The following is a 22,557-nucleotide window of genomic DNA, read 5'->3' on the forward strand; positions in this document are numbered from 1 at the left end:
TTTAACACAGACCTCACACTCAAAGAGAGAGCAAAAGTAGGGCCAAGAATGCAAACATCAGTTTCCCAGAAAAGTCCACAGTCTTCAAACCCAAAGTGGTCATATCAGATCAGACAAAGCTATATGACAATGTCAGGAGACTTTGGTGGCTTTATCTTGAGTATGCAGGATTTTATTATATTTTTTTTGTCCACACCAACACAGTGGTCACTCTGCAACGACTGTACTTTCCAGATTTTCCAGATTTTTTGGAGGAGACCAAAAACATCTAAGTGCAAATGGTGAGAACATCAAATGGACTCAAAGTAGGTTTTAGCTCTTTAATTACACAAATTAAAGTGAAATCAGGATTCAAGTAAGTGTCATGCTGGTAAGTATTACAGCAGAGAGAGAGAATGCAAACACAACAGGACTGCCAGAGGAGAGAGCAAGGTTAGCACCATTTCAAAATAGTTATTATTCCCAGAATTATTCTTTCAGGTTTGATTTAGATTGCTACATGTATTTTTCTCATGAGCTTGCAGGTGGGGGAGGAAGCCAAAGTTTCCCTGCGGCAGTGATGGTGGAGAATGGACAAGCAGGAAACTCACAGGCAACTTTGATAACTGACAACCAATTTAGTTTTTTCAGAGTAAGCTCTTATTTCTCAGACAAAACACTCCTGAGATTTCTTTGTTTGCAAGTTACATTATTTATCTAGCCAACGCACACAACAGGAGAACCACAGCTCCAAAAAAGCTGGAGTGACCTGTAAAAACAGAATGCATTGATGTTTGCAGACAACACTGTGATCTGCAAAGAGAGTAAGGGGCAGGTGGAAGAGAGCTTTGAGAGGTGGAGGTATGCTCTGGAATGAAGAAGAATGAAAGTCAGTAGAAGTGAGACAGGATACGTGTGTGAATAAGAGGAAATAATCAGGAATGAAGCTGCAAGGAGCTAAGGTAGTGAAGGCAGAGTAGTTTAAATATCTAGCATCAACCATCTGAAGGAATGGACAGTGCACAAGAGAGGTGAATAAGAGGCAAGGTGGAGCAGGTGGAGACGAGTGTCAGAGGTTCTTTGCCGCAGAAGGATAGCAGCAAAAGCAAAATGTAAGATTTACAAGTTGGTAGAAAGACCTGCTACGATATATTATTTGCAGGTGGTGGCACTGAGAATAAGACAGAAGGCAAAGGCGTTAAGGTTTTCACTGAGAGTAACGAGGATGGACGGGATTAGAAATGAGTTTATCAGAAGGGCAGCTCAGGTTGAGCGGTTCAGAGAGAAAGTGAGAGAGGCGAGGCTGAGATGGTTTGGACATCTTCAGAGGAGAAACAGTAATACCCACTATTCCTCCTCTGAACAATGACTGGTACATATATTGGTTGTTGAAAAGACTGCTGGATATGAAGTTATCAGACATAACTTGGATGTAGTGAAGAGCGACATATAGAGGAATGACGTGACAGGATGTTAGGAATAAAATGAGATGGAATCAGAGGATGCGCTACGGTTCAGTGTCCCTGACAACTGAACGAATTACATTTTTAAAAAAGAACCAGAAGTATAAGTATTTAGCCTGGACACCACAAATGCATATATGCACATAAAATATCTATAAATATGTTGCCTGTGATGTAACATGATGATTTGAATAGCAGTGCAGTTGTAGACCCATAGCATTTGCCCAGGATTAGGGTTAATGGGTTAGTGCCCGCTAATCCTAATAGGTCAGCTCAACTGTAAAAGTGTTTTCTGTGCTTTAGGAACTTGTATATTATCTAAAAACTCATCTTAAAGTCCATATGCTGAAAAAAGGAACAGAAACTTTTAAAACTTACATGCATGAGCACCAATATGTTACCACAGCAGCAGTCTATCCTTCTGTGAAGAAAGTTTGGAACCTGACTAAAGAGAAATCTTCCATTTGACTATCATTATTAGAGGGACGAGGCTGATTCTGTCTCAAGTTAAAAGAACTAGCTCTATGCAAATTTTCACCAAAATGTTTTTTCTTTGTTTGTTTGATTTCATTTTGTCATTGCTCTTGTGCCCGTACACTATGTGCTTGTGTGTGAAACGGCTGTGGCTATAAATAACAAAATGTGTTTTTTATTGACGTTATATGGATGTGTATACCATTTGTGATGGTCTTTCTTATAATAGTTGTGTGTGTGTGTGTGTTCATGTGTGTGTGTGTGTGTGTGTGTGTGTGTGTGTGTGTGTGTGTGTGTGTGTGTGGTGAGAGTAGTAATGAAATACTGTATATCATTGAAGAGCATCAAAAGGAGCCATTGAGTTGCTTCCTGGTGCGAGCGTACCTCTCACCATTCCTCACTGCACCCACACCCACCCCCTCACCAGCAGGTCTAAAAACTTCTCTCTGAGTACGCTTGGACTCAGGACTCAGATAAAGTTGGAGGATTAATGAAGAGGCAGCACTTTAACAACAGCACAAAAATGACTTCTTTTACTTTTTGTGCCACTTAATGTCACGGTACAAGGTAAAAAAAAATTCAACGAGAAGCAATTTCTTAGAGAATCAAAAGAAAAGCTTTCAAATGAAAAATAAATGGTATCTCCACAGTGTTGGGTCGTTTCAGAGTTGATTCCTGAGGGGCAGACGTATGAGCTGAGGGGTTTAAGGCACACCCGGGCCACAACTGTGAACGCATCAATAACTGTCAGGGCAGTAAAGCCACCCTGTGTGTGAGATTGGCTTATTGATTTGCCTCTCTGAAGATAATATCTTTACTCTGTCTGTTACAAATTCAGAAATTCAGCCAGTCAAACATCCAGTTTAGTTCTTAAATGCATTTGATGCCATACCACAAAATGCATACTCTGCATGTAGGCTAAGTTAAATCTTTAATTGGCAAAGGAAGTAAAAAAAAAACTTGCCTAATATTATTGAAGCATCTTTAGAGGATCGTCAGAGTGTCTGTGGCGTGACAGTGTCTTGACAGAGGTGACATTTAGTGCTCAGTATTGGAGTATTGATCACAGACCATGTAATTCAACTATTCTTCATGTGGACTCACTCCCCTATCATCTATATCCGCCTGCATTGTTTGGCTGGTGCAGGCAAGCTTAACCTGCACAGCAACGTGGTCAACTAGATATCAGCTGCAGAAGAAACCTTATTACCTTAACCTCTGGCCCTCATTAGTTTTCCCTTAAGTTCTATTTTCGAGTATTTGTTATTTATTTAGATACAGTGCTGTGAAACAGGGGTTGCAATCCGGTCTTTAAGTCTGACGCCATTAGCCATGTCTAGGCCCAAATTCTCCTGCAGGTCCCTAAGTCAAACTATCACTACAGCATTACTGAGAGTTGAAAAACTGTCTAAATTCTTTCATCTGTAATAAAATGATCAGCGTTCTGCTCTACCAGGTGTAACAATTAAGTTTAACATCCAGGCATCCATGAAAACAGAATTTATGATATTTAACAGAGTTAGAAGTTAGCAGGGAGTTAGCTCGCTAGCTTCCATGCAATCGCATGGCAGGATGCTGTAAACGGACCAAACGTCAGTCAGGAGAACAACTGAGATTATCCATCCACAATACGAGGTTAGTCATTAATATACTGTTGAATGGGCTGGGCTGTAGTTACATCATAAGGGTTTAAAAACTGAGCTTTAAAATGATTAGCGGTAATAAAAACCGAGAGAAGCCGACAGTAATCACTGACTGTTTTTAGGGTCTTGTTGAGATTAAATAGAACAAGATACAAAGCATTCAAACATGTTAAAAACACAACAGCCTTTTTAAATGCAGAGTACTTTGGGCCTGGAAACAGGATTCATCACGTCATCACTTAAAGACTGGATTACCTTTTCATATTGGGCCAGGCAGGTTTGGATAGCTTTCTTCCCTGATAAATAAAATCCTTCTTTAAAAACTGTATTTTGTATTTACTTGGGTTATATTCATTTGATAATAAAATTAATTTGACATGCCAGCACAGTGGCCTCACAGGTACAAGGTCCTGAGTTTGAGTTCACCATCTGGCCAGGGTCTGTGTGGGTTCTATCCAGGTACTCGGGCTTCCTCCCACAGTACAATGACATGCAATTAGTGCGGTTAGGTTAATTGGTGATTCTAAATTGCCCATAGATGTGAATGAGAGTGTGAATGGCTTTCTGTCTCTCTGTATTCGCCCTGTGTCAGATTGACACCCTGTGATAGATGGTATAAGCTCCAGACTCCCTGCAACCCTGATAAAGATAAGCAGAAGAGAAAGGATGGATCTAAGATATGTAAGTGTGACAAATATGGAAAGATACATAGAAAAAAAGAATACTTTTCACAGCAGTGCATGTAATATACACAAGCTGTAATGTGCCACTTGTTCCTTTAATTTCTGTAAGATTTCTGTGGCACTGCACTAGAGCTCCAAAAATACTCACTGCTATAAACCATAATGTGATAACTTTAGAGTCAAATGTGTTAATCGTTATCGGCTTATAAAATCTGTGCGATATAAAACTTCTGTAAGAATCAATAAGCTATTGTTTCTGGATTTCACAAATGTATCACAAAATCTAATGAACATTTAGTTTGTTTTGGTGTTATTGATCGGAATGCAATAAGCCTAAAACTCCTTATTGATCACAGTGGCTAATATACATTTCTCGTTCCATGCTGCACACACCAGTCAGAACTTTTCTATCGAGTCAACAAAGAGAATTTTCTATGCAAAGCAGGGACTTTTAGAATCATTCAGTTGTTAATTTTTACAAATTTAGTGCTTTTTCATCTGCAGAAAAGACAGAATTAGAGGTGTCTCCCTTACCAAACCCTGAGAAAATGTTTTACTCTTCACCATTGATTATCAGTTTGAGTTGCCATTTACATTACAGATTAAGAGTTTGCATATAAATCACTGAATTTGCAAAACTACTCAATAATTAACACAGTAGCAGCTATAATATTTGTTAATCCTGAATCCTGTTTGGAAACATTGTCTGGTCTCTCTGAGCTGTGGGGTAGATAAGTTGCAATTTCTCTTACAGTACAAGTACAGTAGGTACAGTACAGTAGTTTCTTTCATTGTAAACAGCAGGACAGCACACACTCATCACTCAGACACACATTACTTTGAGAATGCCACACTATAGTAGTCCCACAGTAAAAAATAACAGCTAGTCCCATTAGGGTCCATCTGCCTAAAACTCACCTTCTCCCTAGCATCCTCGTCCGTCACACCAACCCTCTGCTTGTCCTTCACAAAATCCATGAATCTTTTCTCAGAGCTCATTCTTTTCCTCCTGCCTGGCAACTGCATATTCAACATTCTTTGCCCAATACATCTATTACCCCCTCTATGTACATGTCTAAGCCACCTCAGTCTTATTTCTCTTTTTCACCAAAACACTCGACCTGAGTTGTCACTCTGATATATTAATTTCTAATTCTATACATTCTGGTCACTCCCAGTCCAAATCTTATCATCCTTAACTCCATCTCGAGCTCAGCCGCGGGTCTTTTTGTCAGCACCACCATCTCCGCACCATACATCAGGTCTCACTACTGTCCTGTAAACCTTCCCTTTCACTCTTGCTGCTATCCTTGTGTCACAAATCACCTCTGACACTCGTCTCCACCCACTCCACCTTGCTTGCACTCTCTTCTTCACGTTGCTTTAAATGGCTCATGCACTTTCACTACCTCTGTGACTTTCATCTTCACTGTTACATGTGCCATCTTAAAAACCAAAAAATAAATACAATACAATACAATTTTATTTATATGGCGCATTTAAAAACCAACAGTATACCAAAGTGCTTCACAATAAAACAGCAGGTTAAAACATGAATAATATAAGACCATTAACAAAGTACTGAATATACTAACAGCTCAGTGGCACTAATTACACAAGAATAAAAGTGAATATCAAATCAAACTTGCTAAAAACACACAGGTTTTAAGTAGAAAAAGATATATAGAAAGATAAAATTGGAGTTAAGTATAAAATACAGGCGTTAACTAACTGGGAAAGAAAGATTAAATAAGTGAGATTTTAATCGTGATTTAAATGATGGGATGGAGTCAGATGCGCGACTAGCAATGGGAAGGCTGTTCCACAGGTTAGGTGCAACCAGGGCAAATGCACAGTCACCTCTGGTCTAAAGCCGAGATCTAGGCTGTACCAAGAGTAATTGGTCGGATGATCTGAGGGCTCTCCCAGGGGTGTATGGTCTAAGAAGTTCGACAAGATAGCTAGGTGCTGTATTATTTATAATTTTGAAGGTAAGCAGCAATATTTTAAATTTGATGCGGTATTTGATGGGAAGCCAGTGCAAATCAGCAAGGACAGGGGTGATAGAGGTAAACCTTCAGGTACCAGTCAAAAGGCGTCCCGCAGACTTTTGGACAAGCTGTAATCTATGGAGAAGAGCAGCATGGAGACCAAAGTAAAGGGAATTACAGTAATCTAATCTAGAGGTCACAAAGGCATGAATAAGCTTTTTAAGATCCTTATGTGGTATGTAATGCTTAGCCTTCGAAATAAGACGCAGTTGGTAGAAGCTAGATTTGACTACAGAAGACACTTGGTTGTCAAATTTGAAAGAGCTGTCCAGCAGCACACCTAGATTACTAACAGTGTCAGAGAGAAAAGTGGCGAAGGATCCAAAGGTATCGACTAGCTGGCCCCGGGGGAGATGACTGTCAAACACCACAATTTTGGTTTTCTTTTCATTTAAGATAAGAGAATTGCCCAAAAGCCATTCCTTGACTTCTCTCATGCACTCTAGGAAGCAGTGCAGTGACAGAGCAACATCGTCAGTTAGCTGAAAATACATTTGTATATTATCAGCATAGCAATGTAATGACATGTATTTTTCAAAGATTAAGCCTAGCGGTAGCATATAGAGTGAGAATAACATTGGGCCCAACACGGAGCCTTGAGGCACACCACAGCAGAAGGATGCAACAGAGGAAGAATAGGTACCCAGTGTGACAGAGGAGGACTGTTCGAAAGATATGATTTAAACCAGTTAAGGGCGTCACCTCTAACTAACAGAACAACTGTATGTTCTAACCTCATTAGTAGAATATTATGGTCCACCATATCAAAGGCTGAGGACAAGTCCAGCAAGACTAAGACCGCAGAACAACCTGAATCTGCAATTAGGAGAAGATCATTAAGGACTCTCAGCAGAGCTGTTTCAGTGCTATGATGTGGTTTAAAGCCAGACTGAAATTTACAAGATATATACAAGATATATACAAAAACAATAAATAAGGATCAAGAAAAATAATCACCAAATATATCCAGAATGCATAAAGTTGTAATAAAATGCATCCTCCTGTAGAATCAATATATATATAATATATATAATAATCACAGTGGACATTTATCTAAAGTGAGGTCAGTGTAAAAGCACTAAATATCACTTTGGCCTGGCTTCAGACCTGTAGTGCTTTGACCTAACATACTTAGTAGGCAATAGTTTAAGAGGCCGTGTTCTTTGTTCTCAGTAGCTGTTTGGTTAATGACAGCTATGCCAAAGCTACATATGAACATAACACCCATGTTAAATGAAACAAAAAAGCCTTTAATAACTAGCTTTATATTGTTGTACCCTCACGCCTTTTATGGAAATACATTACTTACACCTGTTAGTCAAGCTACAGTACAACTCATTATAATCATCAATGGCATTTGCATTCCATCTGATGCCCATCCAAGTGCTGATGCTCATTTAATTTGCTTCCCTTTATCAGAAGCAGCAGAGGTAACGCAAACCTTTCTGCCTTGTTAATTGAAATTTTGATTAATTAACTGATTGCCTTGTGTGAGTCCCATTCATATCAGGCAGTACAAATCATATGTAAAGAAGCTTAAAGCAGTCTCTGAAATATTTTGCCTTTTTCGTCTTTCAAAACATGCGAGACTCCACTGAAATATAGATCGCTGTTGTTTTTCAAACCTTTTCTGTGCACCATGTTCAAACAACTGTGAAACGGATAACAATAGATCTGTTGTATTCACACACCCGGAGGGAGAGGGTAGTTTGTCTGACAAACACTGGCTCTAAAGGGTATCAAGCTCCCTGAGTCGGACTACCAACAAAGTTAGTTGCTGCGGGATACTTTTTTTCCTGTGTCATTATTTCCTTGGACCAGTGAAACTAGATGTGAACCTATTTTCTCCAAGATTGTAGAACCTCCTGGATGTTCCGGTTGGGAGGAACTGTCCACTTCATTTACTCCTTCCATTTGTTAAGCCTTTTATGAAAGTCACGCACCATCTGCATGGCAAAAACACTTCTGGAAACTTCTCTAAGGAGACGGTCTGCTACTCCAAAACATTCCAAGCCTGAGTTGTTCAGTGAAGAGCTATGTTTTGAGGTTTTTAGCCACATGTGTGATCTGTGTTTGTATTCCCCTGATGCCTTGTGATTAGTCACATTCTCAACTGAATCAATTTGCATGCAGTAGGTATATATGTTGCAGGTTGACGTGGCCTGCAGTGTTTTTCGGTAAATTCTCAGGATTCTGTCAGATTGTATGGCTCAGCTCTCAGTGAAACATGAACTGCCAGTGCAGAGGCCTTCATCTGCTCCCTCTGGACTTAATTTGTACATCATTTTGTTTTGAGGCAAATGTATGCCAAAAGATTAGAGCAACCCAAAAAGACACATGTACCTAAGTATTCCCAAACACTGTTACAGCTGATGCCAGTAGATTGCTGTGTGTATGAGAATAAATAGAAATAGAAAAAGAGTGAATAAGCTCTGATATTTGTTGATTCTGAAAAATGGTGTAAAAATGAAAAGTCCAATTAAATCGACTTAATTTGTCAAGCACAATGACTTCACAAGACAGGTAAATATTAAACGCAGTCATATGTCAAGGGAAGCTAAACTGGTCCTTCAGTTATGTTATTTTGAGTTTTGAGTTTATGACTTCTATAGTTCAGTGTCCAGCGATGTTTCATATGTCATGTGAAGGTGTAAATTGTTGTGAAGCTGCCAGGTCCATCTCAGGGCAGTTTCTCAGGAATTCACACATTGAAACACACAACTGAACTCTGACAACGCACGCGGTTCTGTGATCTCAACAGCTCCCAGATGTGATGGAACCACAGAGGTCAACAAAGGTACGTGTCATATATCCACTGACTACAATGAAACTACAGTACTTCAGAATTACATATAATATATAGACTTGCAGACAGTAAATAAACACCAGGTGCCAAGGCAAGCTGAAAACTAATCAGACTTTGATGGAAGCACTTAGAACAATTGCTCCTTAGAAGTACCAACTAGTACCTAGAAGTACCTAAATCCTTGCTCTAACTTGGCTGGGAAAACAAACAGACTAAATACGAGTCACCAACCAGTCAGTCACCAGACAGTATTTGACTTATAGGTTGCATTATAGCAATGCAATGAAATTAAGGCTTGCTTATCCCATGGATGGGTGAAATAGTGAGATACAGATTCATATTCATCCAATTCTGTGGAAGTGACAGAAAATCCAATATTGGTTTATATTGCAGGTTACCTTTGATATGCATTTTAGATCAGAGGCCAAACATTCTACAATTCAGAAAACTCTAGCAAATAGAAAAACACAGCACAAACTCAACGGAAAGCACAACGGAAATTGAATACAGCACAAAGGAAATAGGGGGAAAAAAAGCTGCAAAAAGTCACACAAAAAACTCACAAAACACAGCAGAAGTGTTTTTGGAGAAGCAATAACATGACAGGCCAGCCAAAGAAGTGATAAGCTAACACTAAACAGCGATGAACAAACATGTATCTACAGCATTATATGAATCATGTGATTAAAACACACATTATTTTGAATCTTTTTCTCCCTGACAACACTGATGAGTTCTCCTAGTTTTTTAAGTCTGCTTCAGTGTGATCTTTTGCATGTTTTGGGTTTAGTCCCTTCTGCAGCTATTCCATTAGGTTATTGTCCTCCCAGAAACACTTTTGTTGTTTCTTGTGGGATTCTAATTTATTCTACTTCTATCTTGTTTACTGTGATTTGTTTAGAGTTTGTGGTTGTCCGTTTCTCCATTGGCTCCAATCCACCTGGATAAACAGTTAGGAAAATAGATTGTTGTAGCCGGTAACCAGCCTTCGCTGTCCAGGTCAACTGTGCAGTGATAGGACTTGATACAACGAATGGGGTCCGTGTTTCCTTTTATGGCGCAACAAACATGGTGTACAAAACTAACTGTTCTACTGAATCTGGCTGCCCTGTTAGCATGCAATTCATGTTACATCTTCCACACTTGCAACAGAGTCATTCACTTCTCAGATCAAGGACAATGCTATTTTCTTAAAGTGGATAGACTGTCGGGCACACCACTTATCACAGTGTATTTCACACCATATTTGTGGTATTGGTGTTGCAAATAAATACTGATGCTTTTACATTATACCAAACTCCCTCTAAACAAAAGTCTTGCGTCTTGGAAGTCATCTGGGTAATACCTCTGGATAGTAATTTTGATGCCCCTATTAAAGGGTATAGGAGAGTAAACATTAATATCAGTGAGAAATAAAAACTCGATCTATAGAATGATCAGTCGAATCTGATGGAAACCCACCTGAAAGCTTTGGTGACTTTGCCTAAAAATAAGGTTAAAAAGTTGGTTTGTTTTTCTCTCCACTAATTCTCCTACATCACACATGTGCACAACATTAAGGCTCCAGCTCAAGTTCACAGTGATAACATGTTCAACCTGCCTGGCTCATATATAATAAACACTAAGCAAATACTAAATGCTAATTCACAGTATGAAAAGAGTGAGCCAAGAAAAACAATACATGCACTTAGCTACATATAAACTAGGCCAGTAGCCATACAGCTGATATTGTTGTGAACTTGTACCATGCTTCAGCAGAATAATATGACTGGCTAATAGATTCCCCCAAATCACATCTTTGTTGTCAGCAAATGTTTTTGTTTTTTTGCTTTTAGTGCTCCATCTTTTGCTTATGCTATACCTTATGTTTTTTATCATATTGCGAAAGATATTTTAGGAATATGGTCCAATCCTAATTTGGACATTGTAAGATGGTTATGAAATTCATCATAACCACATAATGCATATGCTCAGGTTAAAAGCATGACTATTTTTTTCTCTTTTTTCTGTGTTTGTTTATTTTTCTTTAGCACACCGTGACCTTCTGACCTTTTCCTCAAACAAGACGTGGGAAAGACCTTACATCAGTGCTTAAAGCTCACGTTAATACCCACAAAGGTAACACCACCTTGACTTAGCAGCGGGGCTCAGCGTTGACACTGACAGAGCCTTTGTCTCCTTTCAGAGCTGTCAACCTTTGTCACGTCTCCTGCTGCCATTTCTCGCTACACAGTACTCCTTATTTTTTACGCTCGGGCTCAGCATGAACTCAGCTTTCTGTTCTCTTATTTGAAGCTGGAGGTCTCTCTGCAGCGCTGTGCACACATTGCTGGCGGGCTGCCACGTTACGTAGACACAGGTGAACGCAGGAGGGCAAGAGAGAGCCGCCACTACGGAGGAGAGAGCGGTGACATGAAAATCAGGTGTTGACGAAAAGTGTCAGGGGTAATCACCATTGTTTCTGAGCAAACAATCTCATCCTCTCTTTGAAATATAGAGGCTAACGTGTCACAACTCATAAGCAGCAGCCTGCTGTTGTATATATAGTTTACATTCCTCTGACAAAGTTAGATACAATGAGTCCAGTAAATGTTTTGACAGGGCTTTTGTTTTGGAGAAATGTGCTGTGCTTTGCAGTATGACAAATCTATTGACCCAGTGTTCTGATAACAAGAGAGCAACAGATAACACCACTTCCCAAACTATCAGATGATTAATTGAAAACGCAAAAGAAAATACAATAGTGCAGCGAGTCTCATTAACCGAAGAATGACCCATCATAACAAGCAATTAATGCAAACAACATGCAGCACTGATTGGCTGCCCAGCAAGGCTCCATGCATCACAGCACATGGAGACGAATATTTCGATGTGATGATTCACATTCATTGCCCATCATGACGGCAGCCACATAGTGAATGCACTTTCTGTGTGTAAATTGATAGCTACACTGCTGTGAAAAAAATATCTGCCCTCTTCTTGATTTTTTTAAAGTTTTTTGCATATTTGTTGCTGTTAAACGTTTCCAATTATCAAAAAATTTATATTAAGCAAAGTAACCAAAGAAGAATAATAAAATGCAGTTTTTAAAAGATTATTTCAGTTATTAAGGGGGGGCTTATCCAAACATGACCCTGTGTGAAAAAAGCAATTTCCCCTCATGAATTAACTGTGATTAACTACATTTCTTTGGACAGCTGAGTTGTGATTACTGCCAGATATGTAGTCTCAACAAATCACTTACATAGAACCTGACTGACAGAGTGAAGCGAATTAAAAGCTCTCAAAAAGCAACACATCACACCACAATCTAACGAAACAGCAGTCATTGGCTGACAATGCAATAATAAATTACATTACAAGACATTCCACAGATGGTGTGTGCCACAGTAACCTTTTGCTGTTCCACCTTTATGCATACAGTTTCCTTAAGGTTCCTTCTTCATAACAACACTAGAGGAAGGGGTTCTTTTTTATAATAAGTCATCTGTCTGGACGCTGAAGTTAGGGATTAGACCTCAATGACTGACAGGTGTCCAGACACATAGACAGCTGCGGCAGACGGGTGGATGTTAGGCCTCACCTTTGCTAATTAGAGCCACGGAACTGTCCATCATATCTGTGCTGTTGGTCCTTTTTGGAGCCTTTTTAATGAAATTATCTGACAAATAACATGATTTTCTGTACAGTTCAGTACAGGCTGCCTAATAAGTTTGATGAGTAAAATTCTAGTGTTGTATTGTATTGGCTATGGTTTATGAACCTTGCTAACCAAGCTTGCTAGGGTTGTTTGCTAACACATATTTAATTGTAGATATGTTGTATAGTTATATGCATTATGTAAGATTTCATATTCCATGAAAACAAAACAAACAACCAAAAAAATATATATACTACAACTCTTTAACTCGTAACTGCGAGCAGTCAGTTTGGTAACTTTGTAGCCTCCATTTCTATCTGTACATATTTATAGAGTAGACTCAATGTTCCGATTGCTTTTGAGTCTCTCAACTTTTCTTTGTGCTCATATGTATACAAAGTGACAGTGCATTTCACATCATGTTATGGAGTAATGCTAAACTAATATAACAAGTTACTATCTCTGGGAGTAATTAAGTAATACATTGTGTCACTTTTAAGAAACACAACAAGTAATGTGTTTAATACGTGAAGTTCTAGTGAGTAAAAACCCAAACACTCATAATACTGATTGGTGGAATTTTAAGGTTGTACTGGGGCAGGGATAGCTCAGTAGGTAGAGTGGTGGCCCCATGATCGCAAGGTCGGGGGTTCGATTCCCCTGAACGTAGCTGTTCAGGGGACAGCTGGGGCGATCGTGGCTCAAGAGTTCGCCTTGTAATCGGAAGGTTGCCGGTTTGAGCCTGGACAGTCTCGGTCGTTGTGTCCTTGGGCAAGACACTTCACCCGTTGCCTACTGGTGGTGGTCAGAGGGCCTGGTGGCACCAGTGTTCGGCAGCCTCGCCTCTGTCAGTGCGCCCCAGGGTGGCTGTGGCTACAATGTAGCTTGCCATCACCAATGGATGGTGGATGACAGGTTGTGTAAAGCGCTTTGGGGTCCTTAGGGACTAGAAAAGCGCTATACAAATACAGGCCATTTACCATTTACCCTGAGTTACCCCTGAGCAAGGTACCGTCCCTACACACTGCTCCCCGGGTGCCCAATGGCTGCCCACTGCTTCACTGAGTGAATGGGTTAAATGCAGAGAGGAATTTCCCCACGGGGATCAATAAAGTACACTTTCTTTCTTTAAAACTGGATTTCAAAACTGAGCCTCACATTAAGTCGAAATGACATGAATATTTAATAATGTGCAACACACCTTACTTTGCGTTAGTGAGACTTTTGCAATACACGTTTTAGAGAATTACTTATTTTTTTACGTTTAATATAGCTCCCAATTTGTGTCAGTGATTGCTACGAAGCCCTAAAAACAGCATTTTAGAGATTCAGCCTAATTGTCTTTTGTTTATGCTGCAATTAGGTGTGCCTGGGGTTTGAGCAACAGAAAATAATGACTCGTACAACTCAAACTTTATTTATACGGCACGAACATAACAAGCCCTTTGTGACCTTACCAGTGATGATCTACAGCATTCAACACATCATTCCTCAGATTCCCACTGGAATCCATTATTCTGGCAGGTACAGCGCTGAAAGTCTTCTTTCCCAAGCAAACAACAGAAAACCCACAAAAAACAAAACAAAGAACAACAAAATCATGTATTTGCTATTCTGTCTGTAGGTGAATATTCTGCAGCTCTGTAGAAATGTATGGTGTGTGTTTTTTGCCGACAGAGTATATTAACCGGGAGGTGTTTACATGTGACTCCTAAAAGATAAGAACATAAAACAGGGTTATCGGGCAGACTTGGGGTTCAAAATTGAATGTGTTAGATTGTTTAGATAATACCAAAACCTCAGCTGAAAGTTCTGTAGTGTTCTCATTAACAAATGCAAAAACCCATCAGCAGTTACTTATCAGACATCACCTAATCACAGCCAGTCACCAAAAAGATTTAACAGCACTGATTCCCCTGTGGAGAACAGTGTGTCATTGAACCAGTTAAGCTAATCTTCCCTCCTATCACACCTTTTCATGCCAAATAGAGGTGCTTAATTTCCCTTGTTGTTGTAGAAAATTTATTGCACATTAGTCTCATTTTATTTGAATTAAAACACTTCTTTCTAAGCCTCTGCCAGCAGACTCGTTCTGTTTGAGCAGTGAACTGGCCAGTATCTGACAATATGAGTGGGCTAACTGCTGGAACAGAATAATTCTCTTTGCACAAACAAACAAGGCAACAAACTAAACAAAAAAAAAGAGCTATGAATAAAGAAGACAAGGGCATATTTGTTCAGACGCTGGCATAATCTGAACGTCTGGTTCTGTGTGATATGTGGTGATCCAGGAGACTAGCATATTTGTTTGTGTTGCCTTCTCATTTGCATTGAAATATGTGTGTTTCCTCCCCAAAGAACATCAGAGGACATCATTAAATGTTGAAAGGCGCAGACATAAATTAAACATTATCATTTCATGTTTCCTCATTTTGTAAACTTTCTGAGAGATTTCTTATCACAGCCCCACATCTTAATTACACCCATGTACAAATCACTCGGGTATGTCTTTATTCTGTCAGGACTGAACATATAGAAGATGGAAGTAAAAGTCACAGAAATGTTTCCAACAGTAGATATCCATTAAATACGCAATGAAGAGGGGGGGCGTTAGAAAGGTCAAGCAGCGTGGTGGCCTATTTATTGCTAATGAAGAAGAAATCAAGAACCTGTCAGTATCTGGGCAGGCTCTGGGTTTTTCTCTGATTACTCTCTTCTGTTCTCTCAGGTGGAGAGGTGTGCCTACCTGTGTCTCTGCCTATGGGCAGGGCTGCCCTTTGCACTTATCCACCTGCACAGTGTTGGGGAGTAACGGAATACATGTACCGCCGTTACGTATTTAAAATACAAAATATGAGTAACTGTATTCCGTTACAGTTTAAAAAGGTGGTATTTAGAATACAGTTACTTTGTTGAAATAAATTGATTACAGGACGGTACTTTCCTGTTTCATATTGTCGCGGGTCAGGACTGTTTGGGTTTTGTTTGACAGCTGCGTTCTGTTATTCCAGGCTGCAGCGTTACGGTTGCCATGGTTACAGGGTGACGCTCTCTCTCTGTGTTTCCTGGGTGAGAGAGCGCCTTTTTGTTGTTGTTGTGCTAAGCTAATAGGCAGAATGCTACAGGTATAGCGCTAAAGAATGTAGCCTCATAGGCAGTGTAGTCCGTGCTGCAGGGAGAATGGACTGCCATACCCGTTATGGGTCTGTGAGCGCGAGGAGGGAGAAAAAGGAAAAGTACGAGCTGTCATCGAGCAGAAACGAGAGCTGGAAGCATGTAAATATAATAATAACCACTGCAGCCAAGAAGAGTTACAGAATACATTTTGGGGCATGTATTCTGTAATCTGTAATGGAATACATTTTAAAAGTAACCTTCCCAACACTGCACCTGCAGCACATAACCTCATTAAGACGAAGTATTTAACAACCAACTGTGGCTGTTAATCTTTGCTTCCATTACAGTCAAAATTGGTTCAACAAGTTTAGTTCTTGTTTTTGTGCTTTTTGCTTAGTAATCCTCTTTCTTTATCTGTTTTCTAGTTCCCGGTTTGGTGTCAGTTCCCTGGAGATCTCACTTGTGTTCCTTTGTGGAGTCAGAAGATCACAGTCAGTCACTGTGGAAACAAGGACATACCTATTAATGGCCTGCCTGCCCAATCTCACTGAACTGCTTTCATCTTCTCTAGATCCTAGCCACCGGTTACCTTTTCTTAGCTTCAGATTGCAATGCTAACAAGTAAGACCTCTGAGCTTCTTAACTCCGTTTTCTGCTGGAGTTGCTAACTTGTCCCCCTCACCAATAACCAGTCTCCCTCTGCAGACTGTCTTCCTCCTGACTGAAATAGTTCCTGCCCAGTTCCTCACACGTCTGTCATTCATTCCATTCGGTTGGTAGATACATTTTTTATTGGCTGAGTCTGCTCCTTAAATTGCAGCAGCATCATGACAAAAGCATCCTCGAATGTTGCTTGACTGATGAAAGCCAGAAGTCATTTGTATAGGCTCACTGCATTTATCATGTTGGCTGTTCCTAAACACAGGCATGGCTTGGTGCCTGCTGTTTGTCACCCTCCAGGAGCATCCACCTGTAGGCTACAGGTGAATATTTATTGACATCCAGTTTCTATATGTAATATCTTTGAAACATTCAGCAAGATATAGTTCATTACTGTGCATAAATAAATAAAAATTTGTTTTTAAAAAATAAACTAATCATCAGATTAGGAATAAAAATTGACTAATCATCCTCAATCTTATCCTAAAGACCTCATAGTTCCATAATACCCCAATAGACGTATTAGATAGAGCACTTTACTGTCAATGGAACTAGCTCCCAGTTTGCATTTGGGAGACAGACCCTTTTTAGTAGAATTCTTGCTTATGTACACGGCATAGGCAGCTGGGGGCTTCCATTGATGCGCTGAGTGTTTTTACCTCGCTCACCTTTTTTTTAACTCACTGCATTTAGTCAGTAGTCGTCATTCTCTGGCTCTCTACCAACATGTCTTTTGTCCTGTCTCTGTCCTCGCACCGCCAACCAGTTGAGGCAGATGGCTGTCCCTCCCTGATCTGCAGGTTTCTTTCTGTTTAAAGGGAGTTTTTCCTCCCCACTGTCGCACAGTGCTTCCTCACAGGGGGTTGTGGATTGTTGGAATTTTCCCTGTATGATTGTAGGGTCTAATGTGCTTTTCCGGCATATGGTGGTCAGGTTACTGGATAACTGCAGAAAATATTAGTTACCTGGGTACTGGGTTTTGAGACCTTCCTTGAGCTCTCAAGGGATTTCCTGGAAGTTCAATGATATTATCAAATGTATTTCTTACACCAGACCAGAGCAACTGTGGAATCTCTCTGCTCAAAAAGGTGCCCTGTAGTTTTCAAGTTTGCATCTACACTTGTTTTAATTCAGACAATCATAACTGATGACATGATATACAGCATAATGCATATCTAATGTCATAGCTAACATTTAGACCTTGCAGAAAGACAATTTATGTCAGCATATTAAACTACAGTCAAACTGTTTTTATTTTAATTCTACGATCTTTTCATTGGCAGGAAAAAAAAGACTTTAAAGTATAAATGTGAGAATAGCCAAGTGATAATTAATTATTTCAGGAAATCACAAACGGAAAAGAAAAGGCAGGGATTCTACGCAGAGGGTGGAATTAACGTTAATTTGTGTTCGTGCTCCACTGTGGACATACCTTTTTTAAATGGCAATGCAAAATGAAGAATCACCTCTAATTTGTGAGTTGGAATATTAAAAAGCCTTTGGGAAATGACATGAAATTCAATTCCTTGTGTACAGCTCATTTGAATATAAATCAAAGAAGGAGGATGTTGATGTCTGGCGCTTATGCCTCATCATTGTGCTACGGCAATTGTCCAACGAAAATTCAGCAAGTCAATTTATTTCCCTAATGAGAATATTGTGCAGTAGCACAGATAACAACATGCAACCCACAACAGCAACTATTTGTCATTTAAAGCATTACCAGAAACCCTGAGAAAATGTACGGAGATACACCTCACACAAATAAACTCTAATTTCCTTCCTGAAAATGTCATTCATGTTCAGTGTCAGGGAAGGGCATGAGAAGGGCTGAGGCACAGATAGAATGTGACACTAACGCTGCACCTCACAGTGTTTCATCCACAGAGCTGTCCTGCCTATTAGTCTTATGTGTGCTGGAGTTCTGATGCTGTGAGGATTTGACAGGCTCACTGCAGAACCTCAAATTAACTTAATTTGGGTTTAGATGTCATCCTCCAAAAAGCCGCCTTGCTTTTCCTTAGTTGTAACCTCTGACTGTCCCTCATCTTGATGCCTGGTCATTATAGGAACACAGTTTTTCCTCGAGCCAGGGAGGACTGAAGGCATTAATGAGCAAGCCGACTGGCGCAGACGGTGGCTTTTTAATTAGCAGCAAGACCACTTTCTAGCTCAGTGGTCTCCTCCATTTTCATAGCAAGAAATTATTTTTGGATACTTTAGCTCTCTTATGTTAGGCTGCCCATTAAAGTGTGAATGGCACAAATGACAGGGCGTGGTAATTGGAATCGCGCAGAATTACCACAGAGGTCTGGAGTAATTGTGTGTTTGATTGGCATTTTGTGCTGCTACTTTTCTTCTTTTTCAGCCCAAGTCCAGAGATGAAAGAAATTGCATTTTACTCACATTGTATTCATATTTTAATTTTGGCAGGGAGTAAAGACGTGGCATGAAAGAACACAAATCTTCATTCTGTTCACTTAAGGCAAAAGCCTCCCGTGGTTGCATGGCACTCAATCTCAAAGCTTTACCTTGGCAGCTTTAGCTGATTTGCTCGGACGCTTTGGAGTCTTTGTTTTAAGATAAGATCATAATTTTGACATCAGTACAACCAGCATCAAGAGGCTGGAACACTTTAGTCCTATAGCATCTACTGTTACAGTGCCATTAGTATTCATACACAAACCACATAGGCATCGTGAGTACTTCACATAAAAATCTAAAAATGTATTATTCCAAAACAGAAAGGCTTTACTTTGAAGTGATCTTTTGGAAAACTTCAGTCTAAAGGTAATCTTTGGTTCTATCAGTGGGGTGTACATCCTCAAGTTGAAATGCACTGGAATACTCAGAGTGAGCGACCTGACCCTTGGGACCAGGTTTCTTTGAACATTTTTACATAATGGAGCTCATATTGATTTTTGTTTTTGAACCAGAGGGAAGAGTATGAATAGGAAGCGCTAATATTTTAATCCTGTATTCCCAAGATGGAGACACACAAAAACAAATAACATTTTCTTTCTTTTGTATGAAAGAAATTTGTATTTATTTTTTTTTCGACATAAAGACTAGTATAGATTCACACAGAGAAAACTCATCCACTCTATACTGTTAGGTGTATTTATGGTGAAGTAATTCTCTCACACTGATCCTTGGATTGTGCTCTGTGTCATTCTGGACTGACAAATAGCTGACGAGTGATCAATTGCTCCACTTAGAAAAGTTTTTGAAAGAGTCAGCTCAACAGATCACCATCTTGTGACGGAGCAGAAATTGAGTGGGGGTTTGCAAACATAGGCTTATATTGATTTTCATATGAAGAGTGAATTATTTCTACCACATCTCTCCAATTTGATTTATGCTCATTTTGCTGTCTGTACTCCAATTCATACAAGCAGCCAGAAACCCCTTTCTTATGCGGCGAGCGATACCCTTTTGCCAAAGGCCGCTCAAACAGTAATGTGTTCTTTTAGATTAGCCTGTCAGGTACAATGTAATTGACTGGGGAGATTAAAAAGAAGATATCACAGTGCATTATTGATTCACATGTTAAGAGGGTCACATGTACCACAGTTTATCAGCACCCCAGCAGACAGTCTGGAAATGGGAGACTTTTTATAAAACCCTCCTGGGGACAAGGGGGAGATATTAAAAGGTTGCACTCAGTCAATTGTTTTCAAGTTTGTGTCCACGCCCTGTTCCCACTCTTACACTGAACCCACATTGAAAAAGGCATCGAGCACAATACATCAGACACTTCTCAGCATAATTTACCTCGGAGAAGAGAAAATGTAGGTGACAGTGACTTGTGAGTGGAAAGTTGCCTGGTTGAATACTAAACCTGACTATTAAAATGTCAATCAGCAAAGCTGCAAAAGGAATGAAAGGGCCTACAGTCATGCTGTAAGGTGCTGCAAGGCTGTATTTAAGCACAGCAGCGCTTTGAGCAAAACGCTAGCAGCATAAGAATGACAACATATTCATATTCCTACTCTGCAAAATATCAGTAGCACTGGAAGAAGTGAATGTTTGTGTAACTGAAGAATAAAAAAGGGGGGAAAAGTCAGCTCGCCAGTGCCACACTGTGTCCTGACAAACATTTAAAAACCTTTGTAGAATTTGTGAAGTGCATATTCCTCAGCCTGGAAAAATGTCACGTGTTTGGTGGAGCAAATATTTCTAGAGACGTCTTCAGAACTTCTGTTATTAGATGTTAATCATTTGTAATTGTCAGTGTTTTCGAGGACTTCTTCACTTAGCTTTACTTAGCCATTACCCTTCAACAGGTCTCTGTTATGTGGTATGAAGCTGTTTGGCCAGTTAAAGATGGTGAGACTCTTATTCCTCAAAGTATATTTTTTATGCATTTATCATAGTACACTGATGTTTATTAAGGTCACTATTGATAATTGGTGAATCATCTTCTGCAATGATGGTTTTATCCTTGAATGATGATTTAATGTCATTGCACAAGAGAGGCCAATGTTACCTTGTCATTTTCAGGTATTAACCAGCTGATTAGCTGCTGCCAATAATTATTTCGAGTGTGACAGGTCAGCAATTAGACAGCTGCTCCGTAAAACAACAGGAATAATTTTTAACATCTGATTTTAATAAGTCTGCAGGGGAAAAAAAGTTTTCACACTACTCTTGGTACTCATTGGCAGTAAAAGACCTTCCCGGTTCTGGGTATCTCTCTCAGTTATGAATATTGTATAAACACAGAGCTTGTGGAGCTGATAAACAGCATGCTGAAAAAACCCTTCCCTGGACAAATAGAAGTTCTGAGATGTGCGAGAAAGGTCGTTCACGTCTCAAGGGAAGACCGAAGGAGTGTTTCATTCATATTTTAATGAATGTTCTCAGGTCAGGGATGAATACACAAAGGAGCAGGTGAAAGGTGACGCTGATATAAATAGCTGGTGTGGAGAGGTGAAAAGCACGACCTTGTCCATCCATAGAAGAAGATAATTACACTGCTGTGATCCAGAGTTATTGGCAGCTCTCTGTTAGATAATTACCATAGTTTAAAGGGCTTTTGGAAAGTTACAAAATCATAACAATATTTTTCTGCATGTTATGCGTTATTTCTTAGACCTTCCTTGACCCTATTCATCTTTTGAAGTACAAATAGGCATGTTAAGTCAAACTAAATTCAAGCAAAGTAAAAGAAATAAATAATACTGTGGCTGTCATTTAGCAATAAATGCGTCTTTTGAAAAGGTCACAGTGGTTCTTTTTTTTTTAAACCCCAGCCGTCCTCACAGACCTTTGTCAGCACTTGGTTCTTTAAAAAAGCTCTTTTTGAATTTCTTTTGAGAGTAATGCAAATAAAAACAAAGTTTGATGCCTAAGAAAAATAACAGCCCTATAATGAATTTGGGAATGAAGAGATAACCCCATTCATCTGATTTTACTGGGAGTGCTTCTTTTACTTCTTCAGTCAGTATATTTTATATATGACAACATAAACTTTTATATGATGAAATTATTTAAAAATGACATGCTGACATGTCTGTATGTTATGTTTAACTATCTACCTATAGAACATGACTGAAAGGGTGGAAGGTTGTAGTATTTATCACAACCCTTAAGTTGAGACTCTTGATTTCATAGTTCGTCTTTGTTTCCCTCCCTTTTGACCTTGTGTCCATGCTAACTTTATGCTTATGATTTCTGTAAAGGGCCTCTTTTCAGACATCCTTGTGCTGCCCATAACTGGTTGGAATATCAAGCCATTTCACCACTCAAAAAGCCCAGCTTTTTAAAAAATTGCCTCTAGAGGAGATGAATCTGAAAACTGACTTGTTTTTAGTGTGGGCGAAGAGAACAGAGATTTTGGAAGCCCACTCAAATACATTGAGGAGATGTGTCAGTAAAGTACAGCTCTACATGCTGACTGTTTTACGCGAAATCTCCTTGGCAGATGTTGCCTGTTTTGTTTTAAAACTGACAACTGATAAACAGATTAGGAAATTATTTAAAGTGATGTTTTTTGTGTTTTGATTGAGGGTGGGAAGTGATTTTTACCACCTTACAGC

General features: G+C 39.5%; 1 protein-coding gene across 1 annotated transcript in view; it reads left to right on the forward strand.

Moving 5' to 3' along the window:
• The window catches only part of eif4g2b (eukaryotic translation initiation factor 4, gamma 2b), a 171,653-nt gene that overhangs the window by 130,384 nt on the left and 18,712 nt on the right, over positions 1-22,557 (forward strand). The window contains exon 3 of the mRNA XM_040026889.1: positions 11,395-11,522. Within this exon, the coding sequence (XP_039882823.1) occupies positions 11,395-11,522 (128 nt within the window). The remainder of the gene's footprint in view (positions 1-11,394; positions 11,523-22,557) is intronic.

The sequence above is a fragment of the Simochromis diagramma genome, unplaced genomic scaffold (assembly GCF_900408965.1).
Source record: "Simochromis diagramma unplaced genomic scaffold, fSimDia1.1 OVJJ01000293.1, whole genome shotgun sequence".
Lineage (NCBI taxonomy): Eukaryota > Metazoa > Chordata > Actinopteri > Cichliformes > Cichlidae > Simochromis > Simochromis diagramma.